At 38.6% G+C, this 15,662-nt stretch overlaps 1 protein-coding gene across 11 annotated transcripts in view; it reads right to left on the bottom strand.

The window, feature by feature from the left end:
• The window catches only part of Dst (dystonin), a 345,440-nt gene that overhangs the window by 181,800 nt on the left and 147,978 nt on the right, over nt 1-15,662 (bottom strand). For all 11 annotated transcript variants that reach the window (XM_076858540.2, XM_076858545.2, XM_076858542.2 and 8 more), the window contains one exon: nt 6,098-6,264. In XM_076858540.2, the coding sequence (XP_076714655.2) occupies nt 6,098-6,264 (167 nt within the window). The remainder of the gene's footprint in view (nt 1-6,097; nt 6,265-15,662) is intronic.

Below are 15,662 nucleotides of genomic sequence, written 5' to 3'. Positions count from 1 at the left end.
ACTCTGATAGAAAATAAAGTCTTAAAACTATTTTTAATACATTTACTTATTTATCGTTATGTGATGCTGAGGATCGAACCCAGGGCCTCACACGTGATAGGTGAGAGCTCTATTGCTGAGCCACAACCCCAGCCCCTTAAACTATTTATACCACAGAATAAGATGAGAATATGAATCTATAAATGAGTCAAAATAAAATAAGAGTTAAAAAAATATGCAGGCCTCTGGAAAATTTATAAACACCTGCCAGCTATTCTTCTGACATAAGAGAAATCTGATGTAAGAGAAGGGTAAGCAAATACAAAAGGGAACTGGGATGAAGGATGTGTGCACGTGGGGTTTGAAAGCAAGGAGAGGTGTCAGTCAGGGGCCATCCTGAGCTCCCAGCCAGTGCCCCATCTTTAGTGCATCACAGCAGGACAGGGAGTGGGAGTGCTAATCCTCATCAACTGGCACAGTGACAGGCAGGTACGCTCACATCCGCTACATCAAGACAACCTCCACTGCTGACATTCTAACTTTTTAAATGATCACATCACTCTGAAATATGCCTATTTATTTAATCATTTTGCTCCCAAACCCTTTTTCTTCCTCCTGGGGAACTGGGGATTGACCCAGGGCCTCATGCATACACTCTACCATCCTTGGCCCTTTCTATTTTGGGAGGCAAGACACAGTCTCACTAAACTGTCCAGTCTGGACTCGAATTTGTAATCCTCCTCTTTTAGCCTTCTGAGAACCTGGGATTACAGGTGGGCACCACGTGCCTGGCTTTCCCTCCTTAACTATTCTAACACACTCATGTTTATACCAACAGCCTGCACACCAAGCAGAGTGAAAAAATAAGCCTGCAATTTCAGCTCTGGTACACCTTTAAAAGCTGAATTTAAATAGCTTTGTGAATTAAAAGAGTAAAGTGAAAGAGGAAAAAAAAAAAAGAATTTAGACCTGCTAGAAAACCATTAACAAATTAGGAAATACATCTTTCTTAAAGGCTTCATGAAGGGGCAGTGTGGTACAGAGGAAGACAATTCAGAAATAAACTTTAAAAATTTACAGGTAACAACTAATACCCTTTATCCTAGCAATTCCACTTTTAAGGCCTTACCCTACACAGAACACAAAGTTCAATACAATGTTTCCTATAGCAAGAAACAACATAACATACATCAGTCAGATACTATAAATGTATATTACATGCATACAACAGAATACTATGCAGCATTTTTAAAAATCACAGATAAAAGAAAAAGCACAACTGTGGCCAAGGAGTGCCTACCCTGGAAACTGCTACTGGGTTTACCAGGCTTCCATGAGCAGGAGAGCCTTAGACAAACCACTTTCCTGTTTTAGCCGTAAAGCTCTTTCAGTTATCTGCCTCAAAAATGGAAGTAGGAGAATGTGGGTTGTACCTTCCTTCATAACTGTAACTATTTCATTCAATAATGCGATTTTAGGATTATAGGGAATTTCTGTGAAGTAATCTGTGCAAGAGAGGCAGGAGCAGAGAAAGAAAGAAGGATACGCAGGCATTTTCTCCAATATTTATATGCCAATGTATATCTCCTAAATTGTTAAAATATAGACACAATAAAATTAGTGACCAGATGTGAGACACTAACTCTCAAACTTCACCTGGACAAATGCATTACATTACATGCAGCAGGCATTAGCTCTTCAAGGATTTTTAAATGTGATAATGGCTCTAAGTACCCATTTCTGTGGAGTTCAACCATCGTGAGTTCATTTGGCAAAGTAAATAAGCAATTTGATTTTGCTTCACAAACTGAAACGCCACAGGATTTGTAAAAAATTAACAACTTTCAGAGCTGTGTGTGTGTGTGTGTGTGTGTGTCCATAAGCCAAGTTCATGTCTGGATTCTGCTGCCTCAGGACTGAGGGACTAGTCTATACTAATCCAACTTCCTGGAAGAACATTTCAAACCCTAAGGGGCCTCATCCCAGCATTAAACCAGTTCAATCCAGTTTAGCTTCTAAGGTGTGACTGAATCCCAGGAGGTGAGTGAATCACCAGCCCACAGATACTATTAAACAAGATGACTCTGACCACTGCCTCAGAGTCTAAACTTTCCCAATTAATGAACTTTAAACATTTAATACAACGAAATATAATGGCCCCATTAAATTCTAATTCAAAACAAACAATGAAGAAAATAATTGCTACTCAGTTACACACTACTTAATTAGAAAACATTTAAATGGCATGCTCTTGCACATGACCTATTCCCAAAATTTCCAGTCTAACTTGGCAAACATATTTAAAACATGACTATGAAAAGAATGCCAGGGGCCTTAAAAGGAGGTTCAAATAAATAATTTAAAAATAAGAACAGGCAGAAGAAACTAGTGAGCAGAAATAATCTCTCTTCAAAATCTACCCACTGGCACCTTGGTCCCAACATACAAGATGTCTTTCCGTACCACCACCTCAGGTTCTCACGGCCCTGCTGCACATCTTGCACTGCTCCTTCTGGCCTGAGGTGCATGGTCATGTTCACGCCTGCTCAGGCGGACATGCTTTAACACTGAGTGATGCTGTGCTGCTGCTTTAGAACCTGGCTTTCATTAGGTTCTAGGGCAGAGAGCCACTTGGAGAGGCTGACAAAAGTTAGAGGTGCTGAACTTTACACTGGAAGTCAGAGCTTGATCTCAGAACAAAATAAACCAATTTTACTGTGATGCCTGAGCACACCCTTAAACAAGCGCATGGCTGAACCCTTTGCTTGTAACATCTGAAGGACATTCCGTACTGAGTTTCATTTCTCTATACCCACCCCAACTCTTGGTGACTTGTTAGTCCACCCGGGTTTAGAGGAAGCTTTGGCTATTACATCTTGGTTAATTCTTTTTCATCTCTTGCTTTTAAGCTACTTAATAATCAAATGCTTCTGTGACACAGCCTTTTGATCTAAATTCACCAAATCCAATCTTGCCTATTATTCTTTTGAATGAAAGCTAAGGTTATAGACAATAGTGAGGCTTATTTTTTAAAAATCTCTTTACCCATGTGATCTGCAGTGAAAAGATTTTATTATGTACTAAAGGAAATTTAAACTATATAAACAAAACAAGCAGAAACTAGCACAGGTATGTGGAATATTCATCAGTTGAATACTTCCTATTGAAACTGAACAAAATAAATATAAGTTCCTAGAAAGAATCAGGAATAAAATTACCTAACACAGATTTAATGGGAAAACAATGTATTCATCAGTGATCCTTTACACAGAATCTACAGAATAATGCCTTATAATCTCTTCCACTAAATCATATTATTTTATCATTCCCATGACCCATTGTATAACCAAGGCACTTCATCTCTTTAGAATAACAGAACATACTAAAACTGCACAACAGATCATTCTTGACTATGCTCTTACTTAGGCTAAATATTTTAATATTCTTTCATTATCTACAGTTGTCCTCACTATAAGAATTGCTAATATTGTCCCTCATTAATTTCTAACAAGGAGAAAATACCCCAGCTGACAGTTTTAAACATGTCAAGTCATATAAGTTCATTAATAATTTTCATGTTTATCTTTACTAAATATCTTCAAAGTTGCACTATCACAGTTGTTCTCCTAACAGTTACATTACTTGAAATCTAGTTTGCCTAAATGAAATCATATAAGTAGTTACACAGAAGTATATGAAGGTCTGAGAATCCAGAGCAAGCACTTCCATCATTCAAAAGGTTGTGAGATTGAATATGTTAGTTACCCTTTGAGCCTCAGTTTAATTGATAAAAATGGAGACACACTCTATTTCATAGGATTGTGGTTACTTAAAAAGCTAACTTATATTTTTAAAAACTGAGACAAAAACATCTACATGGGCTAGGCACAGTGGCTAATGCCTATAATCCCAGCCATGTGGGAGGCCAAGACAGGAAGATGGCAAGCTGGAAGCCAACCTCAGCAACTCAGTGTGACCCTGTCTCAAAATAAAATAAAGGACTAGGGACATATCTCAGAAGTAAAGAGGCCCTGGGTTCAATTCCCAGTAAAAAAAATGAAAATAAAATAAATGGGGCTAGGGGTGTGGCTTAGTGGTAGAATGTTTGCCTAGTATGTGTGAGGCACAGGGTTCTTAAGAAAGGACTTTAAAAATACAGTTCTACAGTTAAAAGGTTTCTTCTATTGAAAGAAACCACAGAAATACTACATGAAGCACAGGGTACCCTGACAGAATTTTAGCAATAAATAAATCATATAAACAATTCAACTTGATATGCGGTATTTTTACCAGGAATTCTAACAACAACAATAAAAAAAGCAAACTAGGAAAACCAGAATTCAAAGTTAAACAGTTTTCTAACATGATCACTATGCCAAAGTAAAAGTTCAAAGCAAATAATATTAACAAGGTTCAAATTCTCACCTAGAGCAACTGAGCTCTATAACATTGAACTTCCCTAAGACATTTTACGACCTTTGACATACACAGTGACTTATTAAAGCACTTAGAAGAAAAATATATAGCAAATATACGCCAATTTGTTCCATGATTTTTCATGAGTACTGAATAAAGAAAAGAAGTCTCAGAAACTACTGATTTTAAAAGCAGATGATTTCAGAAGAACTTGCTTCTCAAAAATGTTCTGATTCTATCTTAAACATTTCAAAGAAGAGAGCAGAGAACACCCTTGAAGATGCATCTTGACATAAGTCCCTTAGGTGTTACAATCAATATCTTTCTATTCAAAGGCTATGAAGATTTTTATCATCCCATGTAAAGAATGTGACCAACTACATAGTCCCCGTGTGCAGTATGTAGTGTGACAATGTGCAGTGTGACAATGGCAATGTCTATCCACTAAACCCTCTTGGCTCTGAGTTACCCAAGAGGATCTTTGTTTTGAAAAAAATGCAGGCATGTTGATCTTGGTTTTTCTTCTTAATTCAGCAACCTACACTCACCTCTACTTATGTTGTTTCTTAACAAAAGGGACAATTATAGTGCTTAAAAATAGGAACTCTTGGGTGTGTGCATGAAGGATTCATTACTGTTCTGTAGATGTTGAAAATTCCAACATAAAAAGGGAAAGAGAGATGAAGGAGACAAAAATTATGAATAATGCGACCTTGGCAGGGTGCCTCATACATAAAATGGGATGATAACAGATCATGCTTCATGGGAATGGTTGATTTGATAACATGTAAATCACTGAACTTCATTAACATAATTATTATTTTTATGATGATCAAATAAGTTTGTTAGTTGAATGAGTTTATAGCTTAGGTTTAGTCTATTTAGGAATATTTTCAATTCTTTGAGAAAATAACACAATCGTTATAAAACTAAGGAAGATAAATGAGATCAAGAAATACATAGTTTTCAATAAACATTTTCTGGGGCTTGAGCTTCTCATAGCTAATAAAAGTATGGGACTTATCCAAAGCAATGGGACTTGTGGTCAGGGCTAGAAGCCTGCCTAGGTTTGAATGCCAGATCTACTACTTGTTGTTAGCTGTGTTTTAGGCAAATTATTTATTGTGCATTTTGCATTCTGTCCCTTAACTAGGAATGAAGACAACTGAGATATTTGGAGGATTAAACTAGTTAACAAATATAAACTGCCTGGAACAGTGCTGGCAGTTAGTGCTATGCTAAGTGTTAATATGGATTTAGTTCTTAACATTTTTCACCAAAAAAAAAACTGTTTACCACCACAAAATTGACCATTGTTAAGCCTAGCCACTCACAAGAATAACTAATCAATTAGGTGATTATGATTTGAAAACTTCTGAGCTATAAATCTGAACTAAACACTGTCCCACTCATCAGTACCCTGTACATACATTCTATGTCATCTACATGCAGATTCTACATAGCAGAGCTGCCTGCTAAGTTACTGGCAAAATTCAAATGCATACTATAGCCAGTTGGTCTGCATGTGTACACTAAAGATTAGAACGATGATTTCTAAGTGATGGGAATGTGATATTTTTAGTTTATTTGTATTGTTCTGCCATGCAGATGCATTGTTTCCATAACAGGTTATTTTAAAATTTAGAAGTTAAAGAAACATGCCTTATGTTTGTATAGGGAAAAAAACCCACAGATTCCATACCTGTATTTATGAATGATGGCATTAAATAGTTTTCCATCTCTCCAGCAGGTAGTGAAATTTTCACACCGTATTCCAGCATAACCCTCTGTTGCCTGTTGTGTCCACAGTAGCAATCTCTCTTTTGCAGACATATCCTCTGACTCTCCAGTGACATGGATATCAGATATCTAAATATAACAGAAAGTGTTGAACCATTAGGAAGGAAGGAAGTTAATGCAGATTACAAACCTACTGTGTGCCAGGCACTTCATGAGTACTGTTTTCCTCAGTCCTCATAACTTATTTAAACATTAAATATATTTCCCCATTTTACACATAGGAAAACTAAGTTTCAATCAGGTTAACAGATTTAAAAAGTTATTTGTGTCCAAAAACTTAACTATACCAAAACATCACAGTATTGGAAAATTCTACCTTCTTCTTTGCTAATCAGTTAAAAAAAAAAAAATCTTCAGCAAATGTTTTTTCCAAATGCAAACTAATCTGAAGTAAACCTATAAATTACTCTGTACTACCACCTGCTGAGCAGAATTTGAGCCAACAGGTATTCTGTGTAAAGAATAGAGAAAGAAATATTATATTTTTAATTATATTATATAACAATTTGGCTGCAAATCTCTAATTTTATCAAAAGTCTTGATCAGCTTGTTCAACACAAAACTTTTTAACTGATTTCCCCTACATTTTTTTTCCTTTCAATGTTTTCTAAGCTTCTTCCATCAAATAATAATATAATAACACTTGTGAGTGTTCATGATTTATATTTTCCAAGAGCATCACTTTGAAAAGGGTCCTCCTTGGCCTACTGATAATTACACTAAGGCACAAAGTGACTTTACCAGGAGTTGCCAGTAACTCCAAAGCTGGGATTAACACCAACAACTGCTCCCTCAGTCAGAGCAAGATGCAGAGCCAAAAGACCAAGAATGCAAGAGGCAAGCCAGAATAAGGATGGGCAAGTAAGGAGACTGGAATCAAGGCGTAGGGAGGGAAAAATAATTCTATAACAGGAACAAAATCACTAGACCAGAGTCATGTGATATGCTTCTAGCTCTGACCACAAGTCCCATAGCTTTGGATAATTCATGCCAGGTCTGTGAGTCAACTTCCTCATCTATAAAATGAGGGAGTAGGAAGCAAAAGCAGATAACATTTAAGGCCCTTTTTGGTCTAAAGTCTTACTGAGACTGTAAACACAACACAGAACTCAGAGGTCAAAATACAGAGTCAAGCAACTTAAAGGGGTGGGGGGGACAACTCCAGACTAAAGAGACCTTTTCATCTGGCAGTTTAAAATTAAAACAGGAAACCCATTATTCCTCCCAGCTGCCACAAGGGCCAGGGGTACAGCCAACCCAGGGAGCTGGGGCAGACCGGCTGCAGCAGTTGAGCTCTTGCCAGCCTGGCAGCCCCTAGGACACCACTTGCTGAAGATGAGGGTGGGGCCATACACAGTCTCTGCCAGTGCACAGCAGAGGTAGCCATGCCCTGTACAGCTCAACTCCCGGCAGTAGACAAATGGCCAGGAGAAAAAAGCAAAGTGTCTTAATCATCATTACTAGGAATTCATGCTAGTCTCTATAATATGACAAAGCACTGTTTGTGTGAACACATTATATAGCATATATAAGAGCAATTTTTTTTTCATGTGAAGAAAACACCACTATTTTCTGCCCAACTTCTAAGACTATTCTAGTCTTAAAATTATGCTTGTGTGTCTTCCTGGCACCTCCTCTGCATTTATATCTCAGGTATTAATATGCTCAAGCTACTTAGCTGATTTAAGATTACTGCCTCCTTGCTTGTAAAATAATAAGGATAACAATTATTACACTGTGAGTGGGAATTCAACATCAGCACAATGTAATACCTGGTACACAGGAAATACATGCTCAACAGAAGATAGCTATTTCATTGTGGTGTTGTCATTCTTTTCGACAAATGGAAAAGTAAAAATTTGATTCCACTCCTCTTCCAAAAAAAAGGAATAAAGCAGTTTTAAAATTTGTTGCCTCAAAAAAAATCAAAATCTATGAAAACTAGGAAACTGTGCATAAAATGTTGAGCCTCTATGCTAATATTTTTTTAATCTGGCCTACAAAATTAAAAAAGAAAGAGTTGAGCCTCTAAGTAAAGTTTCACAACAGGTTCCTATCAGCTTTTACAAATTATAAAATCATTTCCTTTGGGGAACCTTACAATGGAAGAGCTACGCTGGAGTATTGACAGTGCTATTTAAAAAGGAGAGAAATAACTGGAGAGTTAAGGGGGGCTGTTTTTTGCTGATTCTAGAACATTCCATGCCAGTCCAGTTATAAAAGTAATCATCTATTAACTAGGGAAGTCAGTAAATTTCAACCACGGGTACCAGTGTAAAAGCATTGAGCAATACAGAGAATACTCCATCCTCAAGAAAAGAAAGAGTTGTTCAGAGGTTTGACAATGGTTAAATATGAACCAAAACCATGCATTCTTATTAAATACATTTCCAATATGTGAATTTCAGATTATATATACTACTTCAGATATTTAAAAAGGTGTAACTTTAAAAAGCACATTTATTTTATGAACCAAGCTTTAACATAACAAAGACTAATACACTGACTCCATTTCAGCTTCCCCTGCTCTTGCCAATTAACCAAATGTCATCCTCACACAGTGATTTAAGGTGTTTTTAAAAAAACAGACAACATTAGCTACTATCTGCGTATAGCAGATTTTTCATGATACACTGCAAATAAAGCAAAAATGAAAAATAAATTGAATGCTAAAAATTATAAGTCTACAGTTGTCATTCACAATCCCTGATCTGAAATGTGTGTGTTAGTGAAACAACCCAAGTCCTCCACCAAGGGCAGGTTGGGGACAGCTGACACTCAGGATGGACTGCAGAAAGTCATAGAGTACCTCCTTACAAAACCTGGAGCCAACACAGCAAAGGTCAGAGAGGGTTGCAGTTCCTGTCACCTAGGGTCAAGTCTCACCTCCAATAGTTAACAGAATGAATGAGCACAGACTATTCACAAAATATTTCAAAAATTCATTTTCCCATCTTTGCAACTTAAACAATGAGATGATCATGTCTATCTTCTCCGGTGGTTCTGAGGACTAGATGGAATTAGCACATAGAGTGCTCAGCACAGTACCTGACACAGAGAAAACTCTCCCAGCACCATTTTATTAGCACTATTTGCCCCTAAAAGCATCTCACCAACAATCTGTCAACCAGCACCAAAACCAAAATACCTTATACCAGAGTTATTTCTGGAAACATGAAGCCCTCATGCCTCACATCCAGGTCATGGTTGGCTACTACTCAAACCCAAGTTCTTCCTGTTACTGAGCCTGTCATGCCCATATTTCATTTGCATTTCATTTCCCCTGACCAGATTGCTATCATTCCCAAACCTTCCAAAAATACCCATCCCACAGTAAACAAAGTCTCTGGTATCTTCAGTACCTTACACTGCTTCTATCTCTCCAGAATCCCAGGTTCTCTCCACTACATTAACTGAAATTCCGCCAAGTCCCAGACTCTACCAGGCCAATGGGCAGCACTGGTATGCTTAACTCTGCAGAGATGCAAACCCAGTGGTTTTCAAACCATTGCCTATAGGTGCAAAGACCTCATTTTTCACATTACTGTAGGACACTCTTGCTCTACCACCTTTTTCCTCTCCTCAAAAATTATCCTGTGTCTCCCAATGTTTGGCACCCAAAAGAGCATGTGCCTGCAAGCCCACGCCCTTCTCCATCTGGCTCCCATCTTCAGTCCTTTGTCTCCTCTCCACTTCAGCCACTCATGCATCCACATCCTGGATATCATCATCTTGAACCAGAACAAGTTGCTCTCAGACACTGAACTATGACAGCAACTTCTTGTTTTTCTAGCACTTTCATTCTCCAATTCTAGCTAAGCCAATCATCTGGTTTCAACATCATCTCACATTCCTCGCCCAGTTCTGTTCTAAACTGTGAGTTACAGGGGAAGAAAAGTAATTTTTGTCTTCAACCTTCATAAGTTCTTAGTTGGAATGGAAATTTTTCGTTGGAATAGACCTATATAATAAGGCAGGTTAACAGGAAAAAAACAAACAAGTCTATTGATATATACTTGAAGACCGGCAGGGACTCTGAGAGACCAGAATAAGCTACCCAGAAATATGAATTGCTGAGATGAACACAATTAAGAAAACAGGTGCAGGAAAACTCCCTGCCCTCCATTTACCTAAAAGCAGGATACAAAAAGTGTACTGCCTGCTCCACCTTTCTATCAGAGATAAAAGATGAACTACTGAAGACAACTTTGCATGTCCGTGGGCCTGGAGATGGTTCTAGGATTCTATATGAACAGGCTTTATTGACTTGCCTCTACCTGCCCTTTGTTTGCCGTCCCCCACTGCCACTCCTAGAGACTCAAAAGTTCTTTCCCCTTGTCACTTCTCTATAAATTTATTTTTCTTGGTTGAAGCTGGAATTCAAAGTCACCTCTTTGAGAACTACTCATATTCTCTGTGTGTCTCCCGGGTATATGTGAAATACACATGTTAATGAATTTCCATTTATTTTTCTCTTGTTCTGTCTGTCTGTTGTTTGTTTCAACTAAGAACTTAGGAGGTTGGTGGAAAAAACATTTTTCTTCTCCTAAGGAGCCCTCCCTCATCTTTACATCCTTCTCTGCCTGATACTATATGATTCACCATTTCAACCACTCTCATCAGTATCCTCAGCTCCCCGACCCTTTACCTGGGAGCCACAATCTTTATCAAGGCAGCTGAGCATCTTCCCTGCTCCCACCCTAAACTATGAGGTTTGGAAACCATATCAGAAAACCGTCCTATAACACTGTATGTTACCACCACAAATTCCAGGTCTGCAATCTTGGGTTGCCAATAAACAAGTCTCCTATTGATGTGAAATAATCACCTTTTCTTCTTCATAGAGAAAACAGCCCCATGAGCCAGGACTCCCTCACCTCCCTGTCCCGTTACACTCTTTGCCTCCATGTGACCTCTCTCTTCCAGTATACTTAATTTTTTCACCTTCTGCTTCCTAGAGATCTTATTCTATCTATTATTCTCTTTCACCTGGGTCTTTCTTCTCCATATTTAAAATGCCCAAGTCTCTCCCATCCTAAAGTAAAAGTAAATAACCTTCAACTCAATTCCCTCTTATCTCTGTCTCTCTCTGTCTCTCTCTCAGGAAAGCTACCTAAAAGAGTATTCTGTCATTTTTTTTTTCTTTTTGTCTTAATTACATTCTCTTCTTTACCTATGTGATTTGGTTTCCATCCCCATCACTCCACTGAAATTGAGCAGAGCTGACCAGACAAGAGAATCTGGTAATTCTTGCTCATGACTATTTTCAGAGTTAAGAAGGAAATTAGTTTACAAAACATGATTAAAGTGATAGGTAGGGGAAAACTGAAGAGGTGAAAGATTGGGAGAAGTCATCTATCACCACCTCTTTCACAGACTCACTCATTCAACAAACACCTGTAAGCATATGCTTGAACCATTGATGTTCACTGGTTACACAAATGTCTTCACAAAGCGTACGATGGAACCAGCAAGAATAGTTCGTAGTTATTTGCCAATACCTCCATTTTCTAATCCTGATCTCTTCAAGGCACCTGTCCCTGGCAGTGATGCCACTTCTTCCTGTTTTTCCTCTGGTCTCTGGGCTTTCCTTCTAGGTCTTCATTAGAGGCTCCTGTGGAGCACAACTTTAATGCTACCCTCCAGGCCTGGGCCTCAGTCCTCTCCTCTCAGTCCTGGCTGATTTCCTCTACCACAATGCTTCCAACCATCCTTCATACTGATGACCCCTAGTTCCCATGTCACACACACTATCTTATCCCTAAACTCACCCCAATCCCCTAACCAACACTTTTATTGAAAGAGTAAAACTAACCACTTACGTGAGCCAAATGCTGCTTTAAGCACTTCACAAATACCAACAGACTAGTGCTCAAAGAGGGCACTCTTAAATTGTGATACATTTCACCTTTCCAAATTCAACATATCAAAAACTGACATTTTCTTTCTCTTTCCTGCTCCTTCAACTATATTCCTAGCTCAGCGCCATCATTTACCCAGCTTCCCCCACATCAAAAATTCCTGAAGTCATCCTTGATGCAGTTCATCCTGTATGCCCACACTCAACTGGTCATAGTCCTATGCAGCCTCCTTCCCCCTAACACCCTCCCTTTGAAACTCCTCAGTCTAGCACAATGAACTACTTCTTTCTCCATGCCAATGTATTTCCACAGAACACTAAGCATGCATATGAGCCATCCCTACCCAAAGAATGCACTGACCCTCTAGTCCTTCTCCATGAGCTGAGTGCACCTGCAGAGTCTGGGTGAGGTGCCTGCCACCCACCCTGTGCATACTGCTATACACTGTGGACTACTTTGGCTTCTTGATAAATCTTTTCCCCCTCTAGCATATGAGCAACATACAAAGATAAACAATGTCTTATTCACTTAAGTATTACAGTGCCTGGCACATGACACTCAGCAAATACCAAATAAACAAAAGACATTGTGACCCAGTCAGACACCTTAGGAACTTGCATTAATTCATTCAGGCAACCAGGATCCTCTTGATCACTGCTACTTTATCATATGTTTCAAGGTCCCACATGGGAGGCTTTACTACCTCTGTAGGTTGTAATCCCCAACCAACAGAACTGATCAACCTATAAAAATGTCACTTAACCAAATAGGGTTCATCTGCTTCTCATTTACACAATAAAAATGACACATCGAAAACATTTTTCAAGAAATTTATCTTAGCTGGGGATGTAGCTCAGTGGTAGAATGTTTGCCTAGCATAAGCAAAGGCCTGAGCTCAATCCCCAGGATTACAAACAAAAACAAAAATGAAACAAATTTTATCATGACATTGTAAAAACAACCAAACTCTAGCAGTTGTTTTCCAAATTCAAAGAGAATATAATAGGGAAGTCAACGACCTGAACAAGTCCAAAGTAAACATGAATGTCAATCACAGTTTAATAGTTATGACAGGCCTCAAAAGATACTGGCCTGGCCAAAACTTCTGCCTTCTTCTAGAACTGAGTTTCAATGTCAACGAATGTCTCAGGGTATAATCATGAGGGTTCTGACCTGAGAGCTGAATGAACTACTGGAAAGTGGGACCTAGTTGCAGGAAATAGGTCACAGGAACATACGGTGTGTGCCATTCTGGCTTTTACTCCAGGAGGAATAAGCTTCCCCATGAATTCAAATGACATCAAGATTTGGCCTATGCTATGGATAAATAGCAAAAAGCATGTGACAGTTGTGGTATTCTGTGTTAAAATGCTTTAACCAGCTCAATAATTGCATGTATTCCTTTTCACATTTATAAGATTCCAAACTTAGATTAGGAATGAGAGTCTTCAGGATTTTTATGTCAAGGCCAAATATTTTCCAAAGCCCTGACTGAAGCTAGTTTCCAAAGCACAGCCCTGGGTTACAAAAGATCCTCATAAGGCATTCTCATAAACTCCCTGGACATGTTACAATGTGGTTTTCCAAATACAGGTTCTAAACATATTATTTCTATTGGTAATAAAACAAATCTAACCCATTTGATAGGAGGACCATAAATTCATTTGGATTAGACATGTGGCTGGTAACTATATTTTTAACATTGTAATTTTGAGCCCTCTGGGCATAAAAAAGAATCCTGATCCCCAAAATATAAAGTTATTTTCATAGTTCAGGATGCCAGGCTTTGAGAATAAAGGAGTTACCACCTCTGTTTTACCTCTTTACTACATTTATAAGCAAGCTCAAAAACTGAAATTAAAAATGCTGAAAACCAGCCTCAGCCTTAAAAAAGATTGATTCCAACAACCCTCACACTCTTTCCCACATTTGTTTCTCCTTTTCCCACTTCAACTCCACCCTTACACACAACATTGATTCTTCATTCTATATTATTGCTTCTCCCTTTCGGCAGAGCTGACATCCAATGTTCAAAACATCAATAACTGGAACTAAATAGGTATAGGGGACTCCAGGTGAGGCCCTGGATAAGCAGTATTCAAACAGAAGGAAAGAGCCTGACCCCAATTCACACAGTTACAACTGTGGATTCCCCAGACACATGAACACTCCTGGACAGTCAGGGTTGTGGTTAATGAGCTGTTAGCTTTTTCACAGTGCAGGCCTGACCAAGTACCTCAGAGAGTGTGGTCAGGCAATGTGAACCACAGTCTCAATAAATGGCTAAAGGATGCAGTAAACACCTAACAACAAGAACAACCTGTTAACTCTCCCTTGATTTTTTGAAGGGAGAAGGGAATCTTATTTCCCCACTTCCTCTTTCCCACCAACACCTTGAGTTGAGGCAACTATTATCTCTAGTCTAGATTACTGTCTTATTCTCCAATGTCAATACCAATAGCATGTTTTAAAACACAGACCTGATAGGCTTACAATAACAATGGGCTCAAGAGAGCTTCACCTTCTTTTGAACAAAGCCTCAGTATCTGGATTAGTAACAGCCCCCTAACCAGTCTCACTATACTAAGTCTTGCCCTACTCACATTCCCAGTCCAGTTCATCCTTTATTCTGCAGCCACAGTAATGTCATTAAGATTTGGTAGATCTCTCCAGACCCAAGCCATTCCCCTTCTATGATCAAACCGTGTGAGCATCAAGCTGTACCCACCACATGCTCCCTCTCTCCTACTTCTTCCCTTAAGATATTTCTCCCTTTAGGACATTCTCTCCATACTCAGTTCAACACAGCATCTATTAGGTGATCAACAGTATCTGCTAAATAAGAAGGATGGAAGGGAGAGAAAGAAAATAAGGAAGTAATTAAAAGAAAAAAGTGAGAAAGATCAGAAACATGTTCCATGTTTTCATTGGTATTAACCTGTCATGTAAACCTTGTCATTTTAGAAAATTAACCAGGCATGGTAGTGCACACCTATAATCCCAGCAACTAGGGAGCCTGAGGCAGGAGGCTCACAAGTGCAAAAAGCCAGCCTTGGCAACTTAGTGAGGATCTAAGCAACTTAGTGAGACCCTGTCTCAAAATTAAAAATAAAAAGGGCTGGAGATGTGGCTCAGTAGTTAAGTGCCCCTGGTACCAAAGATATATAAATAGATTGATGGCAATTGTTTTCATTTTCCAATAATAACAGTACACTGACCACTGCACAAAAGTATTCAGCAGGAAGAAAGCCCAAAGACCACTCATTGATAATCCAATATCAAGGAGGGAAGCTGAGTTTCACCCAAATTGTTTCTCTTAAAAAAAAAAAAAAAAAAAAAAACTCACAAACAACACAATATGTAAACCTGGAGATGTCCTGTCAATGGAAAAAAAAAAAGTCAATATATTCCACAGTGCTCTGATTTCACTCACAGCCTACTGCTAAATGACCCACTTACTATGAAGTGAGTTGCAACCGCCTCACCATGTTAGTCAGCTGAATCTGTAAATGTGAAGTCCTAAGAGCAAAGTCAATGCCACCAGACAACTGGGCAACAGGAACACACTATTTTTATAGATGCTGTCATGCTTATAGCATGCACTGA

Source organism: Callospermophilus lateralis, chromosome 6, assembly GCF_048772815.1.
Source record: "Callospermophilus lateralis isolate mCalLat2 chromosome 6, mCalLat2.hap1, whole genome shotgun sequence".
Classification (NCBI taxonomy): Eukaryota; Metazoa; Chordata; class Mammalia; order Rodentia; family Sciuridae; genus Callospermophilus; species Callospermophilus lateralis.
This window is presented reverse-complemented; position numbering and strand designations above follow the sequence as displayed.